At 35.4% G+C, this 13,178-nt stretch overlaps 1 protein-coding gene across 1 annotated transcript in view; it reads left to right on the forward strand.

The window, feature by feature from the left end:
• The first annotated feature begins 9,905 nt into the window (after nt 1–9,905).
• LOC110150955 (transmembrane protease serine 11C-like) overlaps nt 9,906–13,178 on the forward strand; it is a 34,876-nt gene continuing 31,603 nt past the window's right edge. The window contains exon 1 of the mRNA XM_020914054.2: nt 9,906–10,052. Within this exon, the coding sequence (XP_020769713.2) occupies nt 9,975–10,052 (78 nt within the window). The 5' untranslated portion in view covers nt 9,906–9,974. The remainder of the gene's footprint in view (nt 10,053–13,178) is intronic.

Genomic DNA, 13,178 nt, shown 5'->3' on the forward strand with positions numbered 1-13,178 from the left:
ATACACACACACACACACACACACACTATTATTATATCATTGTCTTTTTCTCCTTTCAGATCTATCAGTATTTACTTAATGTATTTAGGTGCTCTGATGTTGAGTGCATATGTATTTAAAATTTGTATATCTTCTTAATGAATTGACCCCATCATTACATATATTATTATGTTATGGTCTTCTTTGTCTCTTATTATTCAATACTATTTTTAGCTTAAAATCTATTTTATCTAAGTATAGGCACTTCAGTTTGAGTATTATTATTTTTGTCACTTTTGCCAATACAATTCAAGAAAAATGCTATCTCATCTTACTTTGCTTCTTCTTTTTTTTTACTGTTAGTGAGTATATAAGAAAGATTTTTTAAAATAATTAACTGCAGTCACTCATATGAAGAATTTTATTAGAATGCTAAAATATGACTTACATTCTTTGACAAGGTTAGATTTAATATACATGTCAAAGTTATTTCAACAATCACTAGGAACTAATACTATTTTAATGTCAATTTAGCTGAAATTTCATAGGAGTATTCTATTTCACAACATTTTTCTTAATATTGAAAGCAGTTACACAATGAGAAAAATAAAAACTGTTTTTTCTTTTTTCTTCTCAGGAAAGACTTATTTCTACCATCATATCAGCTTTAAAGTCAATAATATTGACTATGACAGCAAGTTTGCAAAACCATATTCACAAGAATATACGGACCTAAATAATAAGATAGTATCTTTGGTAAGTTGAAATTCTTTTCTTAGCATTGTTTTTTCTTTTTTTTAAATGCTATCCTCCTTTAAATGCCTGACTCTTAGCAGTCACCTTCCAAGTTGAAAGTGATTTATAATTTTATATTATTTCTTGCCACTACCTCAGTTCTAGATGAAGATAGTCAGCCCTTTCAGAAAATCAGTTAGAAAACATGCATGGGAGGGAAAATGTAAGAGAGACATATTTTGAGAACACCTAAGAAACACCTAACTTGTGATAGACACTCAAAGAAGGTTTTTAAAATTAAAAATTAGGTGAATCAGACTTATTCTATATCCAAGATACCTGATGAAGGCCATGCTGTTTCTGCTTCTAATTTAAAGTTATTCAAGGAGAAGAAATGGTCAGCGTAGAAAAGAACATACAACCCCAAATAAAGATCTTCTTGTTAAACCTCAGTGTATGTAAACATCATTGTCTACTTAAGAGCATGTTATGTGTGCTGTGCTATGCTTAGTCACTCAGTCATGTCCGACTCTTGCGACCCCATAGACTATAGCCTGCCAGGCTCCTCTGTTCATGGGATTCTCCAGGCAAGAATACTGGAATGGGTTGCCATTTCCTTCTCCAATATTTTGCTATAAGTTAAACCTAATGAAGAGTCTTATTTACCCCTTTAACATTAGCTTCCTTTATCATAGATGCCACTTTAACTCATAATTTTATCTACCAAACCAAATTCTGCAAGAATAGTGGTGGCATCATTCATCTCCCATTTCCCCGAGCAGACTGACAGCACATTTTCAGACCTAACTCTCTCTAACAAAAGCTTGTAGTTTTTCTACAGAATTTCAGTACTTCCCAGTTTCTAATAAATCCAAAGACTGTAAGAGTCTTGATATACTTTTACCATTATACTAAGAGTTAGTATATTAAAAAATGAAAGAAAATTCCTGCTTTTAGTTTAGCTTTATGATAAAGAAGAAAATTACATGAAAGTAATCAATATAACTCACTGATTAATAAATAGGTTTTGGACTCAGAGTCCTTGTTCAATTCTAAGTTTAACCATTTACTCACTGTATGACTTAAGACAAGTTATTTCATCTTCCCACACCTCAGTTTCTTCAACTAACAATGAGATGGCAAACATAGATACAATACCATGGGAGTGTTCTTGGCATGACACAAGGTTAAATATGTCATAATCTTAGCAGAAGTTCTATTAATCTGTAAGCCCTTAGAATTGGAATAATGGCTAATGTGAGTACCATTAATAGATAATAAGTTATAAGTATATAACAAAGCTAATGTATAACTTTAAAATAACTCCAAATATACCTGCACTAAGAAATTCACCTTTTATGCTATAAATTCATATCAAGATATTCAAATAAATTAACCTATGTTTACTTCACAAATGAATATTCCAAAACTATCAGTCTGATCTATTATTATATCATCTTGGTTAATCAAACACTAAGATGCCCTGACATCTTGTTTCAGGCTTCTTTTGCAGCCCTCATTCCCAGTTTCTAACTACCTGTATTAAGACAATCATCAAATATTTCCCATACTTTTCCATTTCCCTGGGTCAGGATGCCTGCTTTTACATGCCACTCTCTCTATTTTCATTTAATCCAATATTCTTTGTATTGTAAGTATTACCATATACACAACATCCATAAGTACATAGTGACAAATGGAGACAGAATGTACCAAATGGAGTTCTGAACATTCATCAAACTTGGCTATTAGTCACAATTACAATGTACACAGCCTGTTTTTCTTCTGATTTCCGTTAAATAATTCTTGTGATGCTTCACTCTAAAAGAAGAAAAGGAATAAAGAGAGACGTTGCTTTACTATGAACGATAGTCTTATTTTTTACTACCAAGAATAAATGTTCCTTCATACAGAACATTTTCATGTTTTAGATATATGGTTTTCCAGTGGGAAACTTAAGAAATATTTGTAATTTCTTATTTTTTGTAGCTCCCCAGCAGATATGATGCCCAACTATAGTGAACATAAATTCTAAAATTTAGGAGCGAGGCAGTACCTTAACAAAAATTAGCTTTACTAATTGTCTGTACTGATCTAAGCACTTTATGTATTAACTTATTTGATTCTCCTGACATTCTCATTTTCTATATGAAGAAACTGAGGCACAAAGAGGTTAATTTACCTAAAGTTATACTGCAGTATACCCGCACCTTCTTTATGATGTGTTGACCTATAATTAATGAGCATGTGAACATTATAAAATTTCAAGCGCATTTCATATTACATCACCTTTCATATGACCAGTCATATATTCCAAAATGTTTAAGCAACTCCCATGTAGTTTTCACATATAAATACAGTGGATTATAAGTGACCAAAATGATACCTAGTATGTGTAAGGTGTCTAAGATAATACATAAGAAACAGGTCAGCCAAACTTACATCAAACCACTTACCAGAGGATCCAAGAGCAGAAAGCATCTTTGGTCATTATATAACTATAGCATTTGTCAAATAACAAATATTCAGCTGAGCTAACCTAAACCTGGCATGAGCATATACACCTTTGTGCTTATGACTCTTCTTGCAGTCTACCAAATGATAGATTATCTATGGAATTCATCAGACTTAGAAGTATGTGATTTTTTAAAAGGTAGCAAAGTGAAGGATAATATTCAGGATTCCTATTCCATCTAATACAGATTAGCAATGTCTCAGGTTGAGTAAAAATTAGGTTAGTGTTCATTCAGTTTCATGTCCCTCAACACTTAAAAGAAAAGTTTTGTGTACTCTCCAGTATAAGCTATTGAGAAAAGTGCTACTCTGATATATTGAATGAAAATCATTGTACATTAAGTTTCTAACATGAAGGAACTGAGAAGATCCAAGGTTTATCAAAAATGCAACCAATATTACAGGCATTATTCATATTTCAAATGGTATGAAGAAAACTTACAAAACTTACTGATGCGCTAGCTTTCTTTTGTGCGATTGGAACATAAGGAAAGAAGAAATAAATGCTAGATACTCAGGGCAGCATGTCTGCAGACATGGTTGCAGGGTTAAGGGGTGATAATGACCACTAACATAAGTTAGTGAGAAACTGAGTTTCTGAAACTTGGCACTTGGTTTCAGGTCAAATATCTAACAACCCTTTTCCTACAGGGTGTGCCAAGAGTCTGAGGCTCTTAAAAATAGGAATTGTGTGACTGTTACTGGGGAAACTCTCATAAATCCACCTTACAGCTTCTTGGAACACCCCAAGCCTAAAGTTACTATTCACTCGAAGGATGGGTCTACATCATCCATCTATACAACCTTATTAAACAAATATTATACACTAAGGTTGGGTGTCTGAGTTCATTCTGAAGCTATTTTTTAAAGGATCATTTAGTAGGCATCATTTCTGATCTTGAGTCTAGTCTCCTTCCATGGTTTTAATTCATGGTATTCCCATTCTCAGACTCACCTAGCCACCATATCTTAAGGTCAATTTTGACCCCTCCTCCATTATCTAACCATTCACTAAATTTTATTACTTATTCCTTCAAAGTGTTTCTAGCCTGACTTCCAAAGCAAAATTGCTGAATAAAAGTGAGAATTTATCCCTCTCTCTCCTCAAACTTCACTAAAATGAGAGAAAACAAATAAAAACAATGTGTCTTATAATCACAGAAGTGTTGCCACCAAAACAGTGAGGAGTTTTTGGAAGATAAAAACTAGAGATCTGCAAAGAGTAAAACCTCAGCATCACAGTTGCTGACAAACAACTCCCTGGAGATAAAAATACTGGCCTTCAAGAAAGTGAGCTGTCCAACAAAAACTTGGAATAATCTTGAGATCAGAGAAAGCAGAGGTTATGAAAGAAAGTCACTGTGGATAGCTAATTAATTAATCAATGTAAGGCATTAAGTATTTCTACAGGAAATAATATATTGTAAATTAATTAACAGACTGAATAAAATATTTTACTAGAAATCTATTCCGATGCAAAAGGAAAGGAAGTAATATGTGTACATTGAAAAGAATGAAGGAAAAGGTCATTATTTACTGATAATGTTAAGACACTAAGTCGTGTCCAACTCTTCTGAGATGCCATGGACTATATAGCCCACCAGCCTCCTCTATCCATGAGTTTTCCTAGGCAAGAATACTGGACTGGGTTGCCATTTCTTTCTCCAGGGGATCTTCCTGACCTAGGGATTGAACCCGTGGCTCCTGCTTTAGCAAGCAGATCATTTACCGTTAAGCCACCAGAGAAGCTTACTGACAGCATTCTGTATACTTAAAATACTCAAAAGACTTAGTTGAAAAATTATTAGAATCAGCAGTAGAATTTTGTAAGGTGACCAATTACCAGACCAACATATAAAAAGTAATATTTTTCTTAATTACCAAAAGTAACAAAATATAACTTTATTTTTAAATTCCACTTAATAGCAACAAAATCTATAAGATATGAATGAAACTAACACAAATTATAAACAATCTATATGAATAAAAATATGAAATTTTGCTAAACAATATAAAAGAATAAATAAGGGTAAAAAACACATAACTTTATTTTAATTACGTCAATCCTGTGCAAATTAATCACAAATTCAGTAAAATCCTTTAGTTTATGATAAAGATATTATTTCAAATTCAGTATTGTTAGGACAATCAGCTAGATATCTGGAAAATATAGGAAGTAAAATTGCTTGAATTTCTAGCATAATCACTTATTACATAAGTAGTTAGCTTGGGCAAGATGCTGTTTACTTATTTGAAGAACAGGACCAATTAAGTTGGTTTATAGATTTAAATTCCATGAATCTGTGGATTTATTACTATCAATTCTAGGATACTATTAACTAACCACTCCAACTCAAAATGTTGTCTCCCATCTCTGAATATCTACAGATCATATCTGTGGTACGAATTTTGTTTGTCACTGTGTCTTTTCTTTGTAGCTACAGGTATGCTCCCCGTACAATTGCCCCAAAATGTTCCCTCATATTCAAATAATATTTGGGGAAATAGGAAAATAAAAAGTCAGGGGGAAAGGGGTTAGGAAGGAGTGAGAGAAGAAAAGTGATGAAATAGCTCAGGTAGATCAGCAAAAAGATTTCTGCAGCCTAGGAGAGCCGACAACATGTACATTATTCTGAGCACATAAGTAGTTGCATTATTCCCTCTTTTCATAGGATTTTCTTTTGTGGCTCATTTGGTAAAGAATCCACTGGCAATATGGGAGACCTAGGTTCGATCCTTGGGTTGGGAAGATCCCCTGGAGAAGGGAAAGGCTACCCACTCCAGTATTCTGGCCTAGAGAATTCCATGGACTGTATAGTCCACGGGGTAGCAAAGAGTTAGACACGACGGAGCGACTTTCACTTTCACTTTCTTTTCTATGGAAAACAAGATACTGCTCTTCCAGAGTGCAGTACAGTATTTCATGGTCTTTTCTTCAGAGAGATCAGTAGCTAGCTCACACACCCTCTTCTAAAAATGTTGCTCTTGACTCTGGGTTCTCCTCCAGCAACAGTTTCCTGCTCCTCTTCTCAGTAAAATTTTGTTGAAAAAATTAGATTCGTGTGCTGTTTCCACCTCTTTGTCACCTGTTCTCACTTTAACCCTGTCCAGTTAGAATTTCTTTCTCTCTACCCCATTCAATTATTCTTACAGAGGTCACCAAAGACCTCACTGTTGCCAAACCTGATGATCACTTCTTACTTGAGTTTAGCCCCATTATTATCTTCTTCCTTCTTCCTTTTCTCTTTTCGATGTCCAAGACACTTCCTTCTTCATTTTTTCTTCTTCTTCACTAGTTGCTTTTCCCAGTGGCCTTGGGTGGTTCCTTATCATCTGTAGGGCTTCCCAGGTGATGCTAGTGGCAAAGAACCCACCTGCCAATGTAGGAGTTGTAAGAGATGTGGGTTCAATCCCTGGGTGGGGAAGATGCCCTGGAGGAGGGCATGGCAACCCACTCCAGTATTCTTGCCTGGAGAATCTCATGGACAGAGGAGCCTGGTGGGCTACAGTCCACAGGGTCACAAAGAATTGGACATAACTGAAGTGACTCATCATGCACGCACACTATCATCTGTAGATCTCTAAATATAGGTGGTCCGCTCTGCATTTTCTAGAGAATCCCCACCTCCTCCCTTCTCTTTCTTACCTCTTCCTTTCATCTTCTCCTGTCTTTTCTTTCTGTACTCCCTCTAACTTTCTCATCCAAACTTTCTGTTTAAAAGCCAACAACACTGATGACTCCAAAAAGGGAACTCTAGATCTTTACCCCAAGACCTGTTTCTCCTCCTGCCTTATACTTCTCAGTAAATAACATCAAATAAACCCACCTGCTCAACCTAAACACTTAACAAAGAAACCCTTTTCTGAGTCAACAAATTAGTACATTCTATTGACTCCACCACCAAAACACAACTTAACAAAACAACAAAACAAAACATAACATGTATTTTTCTCCTTAATTGCAGCCCCTATTATTTTTCTTGCCTAAACTCCTACACTTGCCTCCTAACTGGCTTCTTTGCTTTCATCTAATCTCCCTACAATCTATCCTTCACACAGGAGCTAAAGGGATCCTTTAGAAATGAAAATCAAATCACATCACTTACCAGCTTTAAAACCCTCCAAAAATGTTCAAGTTCATTCATATTTATATAAAGATGCAAACATAAAAAATAAAATTAAGACTTATGTAAATGGAAGGAGAGGGTAAAACACATAAATGGATTTTTTTTTTTAAGTTCAATCTTCCTTTTGCTTTTTTCCCTATTTTTTCCCACTCCTTCCTCTCCCTCTACATACATCCCCAAACTCTACCTCCGAGTAATTCATATCAACAAAATGGTGTATATCCTTTCTTAGTCTCCTCCTTGATTAATTAGCCTACATAGAAAAGAAAATCCATAGGAGTGTTTATCAGTATTTTACTGAAGAGGGTTTATATTATACACAATCTTCTGAAATTTGTTTGCTTTTCTAAGCAATATCTCACAGATATTCTCCAAGTCAATGTAGAGGTTTAACTTATTCTTTTCTGTGTCTGCATAATATTCATCAGTATGGATGTAGCACAGTATATTCAATTTTCTCCATATTTTTAGTTATTTACTTTGTTTTCAGGTTTTGACTAATATAACCAACATTGTAAAAATTGTCCTTCTATATACATCCTTATATTTATAAACATTTGATAGGTTTCTAGATTGAGATTTCTTAATCAAATGAGAATTTTTAATTTTAAGAAACATTGCCAGATTGTTTTCCAGAGGATTGAAATAATTCACACTTCCACTAGTTGTGTATTTGACTACTCTTCCTCTGCCAAACCCCCCCCCACCCCACCCCAGCAACAGGTACACAGTTTTAACTTTGTGCTAATTTGATAAGTATATGTTATTGTGAATTTAATTTGCATTTTCTCTAACTAGTGATGAGATTGAGAATCTTTTTCTCTACACGGTGACCACTTGGGCTTTCTCATGTGTGAATTTCCTGTTCACTTTCTTTGTCCAGTTTTTCTAATGTGTGGTTTGCTTATTCTTGTTAATCTGTAAATTATAGATGTCAAAACTTTCCTTACTATTCACATGCAAATATCTTCCCAAATGTACTTTTTACCATCTGACTATATATGTGGTCTTATGTTGACTTTATTTTAATTTTTGAATTTTTGGTCTTGATTCAAATGGACTTCACAGCCCATGAAAAGAAGTGTATCCAATTTCCTTGGGAGTTTTCCCCCCCTACTTTTAAGTCTTTATCCACACAGAAATAATTTAGTACAAGGTGATGCTTAGTCACTTCAGTCGTGTCTGACTCTTTGTGACCCCATGGACTGCAGCCCACCAGGCTCCTCTGTCCATGGCATTCTCCAGACAAGAATACTGGAGTGGGTTGCCATTTCCTCTTCCAGAATTAGTACAAGGTAGGAGCCCCAATTTTTTTTTTCAAGTATAGAGAGCCAGTTGAGTTGGCAGTACTTATTAAATAATTCAATCTATCCCTGTGATTTAAAATGCCATCCTTTCATAAGGAGAAGCACAACATTCTTCCTTCACCAAAGCAATCACTAGTGTTTCCACTGCTTCATTAAAAAAAAAAAAATTCTACAGAATGAAGTGTAAGAAAGAGGCAGGAGAGATTTATTTGCCAGGCTCTATACCTAATCCTGGGTTTTCCCAATGGCTCAGTGGTAAAGAACCCACCTGCAATGCAGAAGATAAAGGAGACAGGTTCTATCTCTGGGTTGAAGATCCCCTGGAGGAGGGCATAGCAACACACTGCAGTATTCTTGCCTGGAGAATCCCAGGGACAGAGGAGACTGTAGGCTATAGTCCATAGGGTTACAAAGAGCTGGGCATGACTAAAGGGACTGAGCAGGCACACATACCTAATCCTACTTCTCTATAGGATTCTCCAGAGCCCAACAAGACAGTGTTCTAGCACTTTTGTTTCAACTGGGATTTATGTCCTGAACCAAATCAAATTTCCTTCTACTTCACATTTTGTATGTATCTCTGGGTGCTTATTTATTTATTGCTCCAGATCTTTGCCTTTTGACCCTTTGTTATTTGCTGTAACTTTGTCATCCCATGTCTGATGCTTGATGCGTGTTTTCAAGTTCTAAACTCTGGCTTTCCAGTACTCAACCCTTAGTTTTATTTAACAAGCCCTTATACAGCTTTTTTTTTTTTTTAAGAACAGTGTCTGTCACTGTTCTAAGCATAATCATCATAACAATTCATAAGCTACATATAATTACTAGCCCATTCACAAAATGCTTGACATATGAAATACTGCCAACACCCACAGTGAATCGCATACAAGTCTTAGGGCATCCAGTGTAATTGCTGGGGGACAGTCACCAGTCACATAAGCATGGAGTGGCCACATGACTGACCTTAACTATTTAGTCTATAGGCTCTCCAGAGGTGAAACTGATATAGCCTGACCAGGGCCCCAGGCAAACAAAAGCAAGCATCCCGCACAGATCACTGTGTTAACTTGAAGTCTGGTGTGGCCCAAAGCCTCAGATTTACAAGACACTTCTCAGGCAGGATAATCCAAGGTTCAAAGGTTATCTTTCAGAAGCCGCTCAAGGGTCTCTCTTTTCCTTCGGAATGTACAAAGTTCCTATGCCGACTGAGTTTACTCTTTACTGCACAGATAGCTTCTAGAACTTATGCATCTCATAGGAAAATTAACACTGTTATATGAGGAAGAGGGTCAGGGCCCTAAAATGATGATGAATGCATCATCAACATCAGCACTGGAAGTACATGGCAGATGAGGATAAATTTGTCTTGGTATTATGGAATCAGAATCCAGTATGTAGAAAATTTTTCCGGTCATTAGACATGCAAAGTTTTTAAAGGTTTCAGTTCTTTCTTTCTTTTAGATGTAACTGATATTTAACACTTTCAACATTGTGTTGGTTCCAGGTGCATAACATGATTCCATGTATATATATATTGTGAAATGATCACCGCAATAGGTCTGTTAAGATCCATCAGTATTTATACATATTTCATTTACACATATTTCAGTAAATGGTCAAATGGAAGTTCCCTTGTACTTGGAACATATTTGATAAGGCTGTATATAAAATCATAAATATACCATTACATTTTTTCTCTTATAGTGGAAATTATACAAAATAAACTATATAAGAATTTCTGTGTTTTAGAATTCAAACCTGTGGTCTTTAAACAGTGAGTACACAGGTACAAACATGAAATAAACCTAGATCTTCCCTAATTTAAACTACATTTTTCCAAATAAAATTTTAAGGTTAATTTGAAAAATAAATAAAACAAAATGCCATCCTTGTTGTATCCTAAGTCCCTATATAACCTGGGATCTATTTTTGTATTCTATATTGCATGCCACATTAATTGTATAGCATCTCTTTCTCATAGCTTCTTTTCAACAGTCTTTTATCCCTTTATTTACAAGTATGATTCTTTCTAACTAATAGATTACTAGGTTTTAATTTTAAATGCAATTTGATACATTCTTTAATAACAAAGCTTTATCTATTTTCATTAATTGTAGCAGGTAATAAACCTGATTTCATTTCTTCAGTTGGCTTTAAGTAAATAATGTATTGTTTTTTGTTTCTTTTCCTTATTCTTGCTGATTTTCATTTTTTTAATTCTATGTTTTTCTTCTTGAAAATTTCAATGTACTTAGTTAATAGTTATCTTTCCTGAAACTCAGTTAGATGAATATTTGTCTATTATTAAAAAATTTACTAGCCCTATCAAGACATTATTTTCCTTACCTAAGCCCTAATCCAAGAATAGGAGGTCTTTGACATACTTTCACTTTTCTTCTGTCTTCACATTCCTGCTCCCCACTGATAGGGCTTGGAAGCATTGCTTCCTCTCCTCTTCTGCCCTCCTTTCCTATTCCTAGTAAGTAGGTTTGCTGAGGTAGCACCGCAACTGCTAAAGTATTGTTAGCCTGTTTCTTAAAGTACGCTGTCTCTGGTGCAAGCATTTCAATTTTACATTCATTGTATTTCACACACACCCCTCAGGTTTCATTGCTCGATTTGTTGTCCCTCTCCTCTTCATCTCCCCCTCTATAAAGACCCCAATTCTGGTTTAGATTTTGCTTTCCTAGAACCCTTAGTCATATATTTTTCTCTATTGAGATATGTGAAAGCTATACTACCGGAATTTCAAGTATCCATAGGTATCTTTCTTTAAAGAGAGAGTATGTCCTGATTAGGAATAGGATTGTTGAATAGTCAGTTTTTTCTCTCAGGTATGAGGCTATTATTCCACCAGCTTCCATCTTCAAATGTTACAGATGAAATTGATTCTATTTCTTCTATTAATATATTTTAATTGTCGCAATGACAAGGAAGAAAAGAGGAATGAGTTGTTTTCTTTCCTTTCCCTGGAATCAAAGAAAATAAAGAGAACAGTGAGCAGGCCAGAACATTCCTAGTTTTTTTATTTTTTATTTTTTTTACTTTAACTTCTCCTAACTTTGCATGTCTGTAACTAAATTAGCTTTTCTGCCTCCTAACTTTGCAGGCGCTACACTTCACACCTATTTTCCTTTGACTCTGTGCTAAATACAGCCTGTATCTGCTGTTTACCCTTACAACATCCTTCCTCTTGCAGTTACATATCAGAAAGTAGGCCACAGAGCCACTGAACTGCCGGATTCAATTACGGGGTTACTGACACGAGCCTGTGACTGTTTTTGACAAGATCTTAACACATTTGTTCTTCATCACTGACTCCTGACTGTGAGCCTTCAACTATATAAGCCCCTATGCTCCTCATGGAGGGGGGCACAGTTGTTGAGGCATGAGCTTACTGTATTCCCCTCTCGGCCAGCTGAGAATTAAAGCCACTTTTCTATTTCCTACAAACCCTGTCTCCATATTTTTTTATTTAGCTTCAGTGGACAGATAAGCTAAGATTTTGGCCAACAACATAGGTTCCATATGGAAGTTGGTAGAAGTGTTTCTTTGTATCTAAAATTTGAAAATATTCCTCTGATAGATCTAATCTGCCTGAAACTCAGCCTATCTCTTTGAATATGCAGATTTTGATCTTTCTTTAATTCAGAACCTCTTTGTCCTACTACTTGTATTACTATAATTTTTTCTCTCTTCAAGATTCTATTATTCATATCCACTTTTGGAATCATGATCTAAGTGTTTTGTTTTGTTTCTCTTTGTTTTCTTCTTTTTAAATTTTACTGTTTTAAAGTAGAGTATATATTATTTTTGGCCTTATAGGCCACGTATTTGTATCTCAAGAATGACACTCATCTTTTAAAATTGACTTACTAAATATTTTAACTTGAAAAGTGTGCTTCTTAATACTATATTGTCTTTTTTTTACCTACCTAAATGTTGGCAAGTGTGCTTTTTTTGTCATTATTGTTTAGGTTGCTGTTTCCTCCAGTAGTTCTGTTTTGATGAGCACCTAATCTGTTATTTCCTTTCTCTGGCTTCTGGGTTTCCTTATTTGTGTTATCATTTTTCCTTGTTGGTGTATTCAGGCCACTGCCTTGTTATTGGAGGCAATCCTACAAGATAGAAGGTGAGATGTTCTTAAATCCTGTAGGCTGAAGTTGGGGCAACAGGCCTCCTCCCTCACCAAGGGCCCAGGAGGAAGTCTTCCAGCTTCCCACTTTCTACCCAGTACTCTCCCAGCATCAGGAGCAAAAAAGCTTCAGCCCCCTTCGCAGTTCCTTCTTGACCTCTGTTGGTCCATGGAAACACACTCTCATGGTCCAGTGTCAAAATTATCCCTGGATATTCACAAACATCTGTCAGCTAAAATCTTCCCAGGGCCTGTTATGATTCTGTCCTTGCACAGGACTCTCAGATGATTCTCTAGGTTCTTCCCTGACCCATGGAAAACAAAGTTTCTTGTCACCTTCCTGTTTGTAGGACTTCTATAAAACCCAATCCCACCTGCCCA

This window comes from Odocoileus virginianus, chromosome 29, assembly GCF_023699985.2.
Source record: "Odocoileus virginianus isolate 20LAN1187 ecotype Illinois chromosome 29, Ovbor_1.2, whole genome shotgun sequence".
In the NCBI taxonomy this organism is placed as follows: Eukaryota; Metazoa; Chordata; class Mammalia; order Artiodactyla; family Cervidae; genus Odocoileus; species Odocoileus virginianus.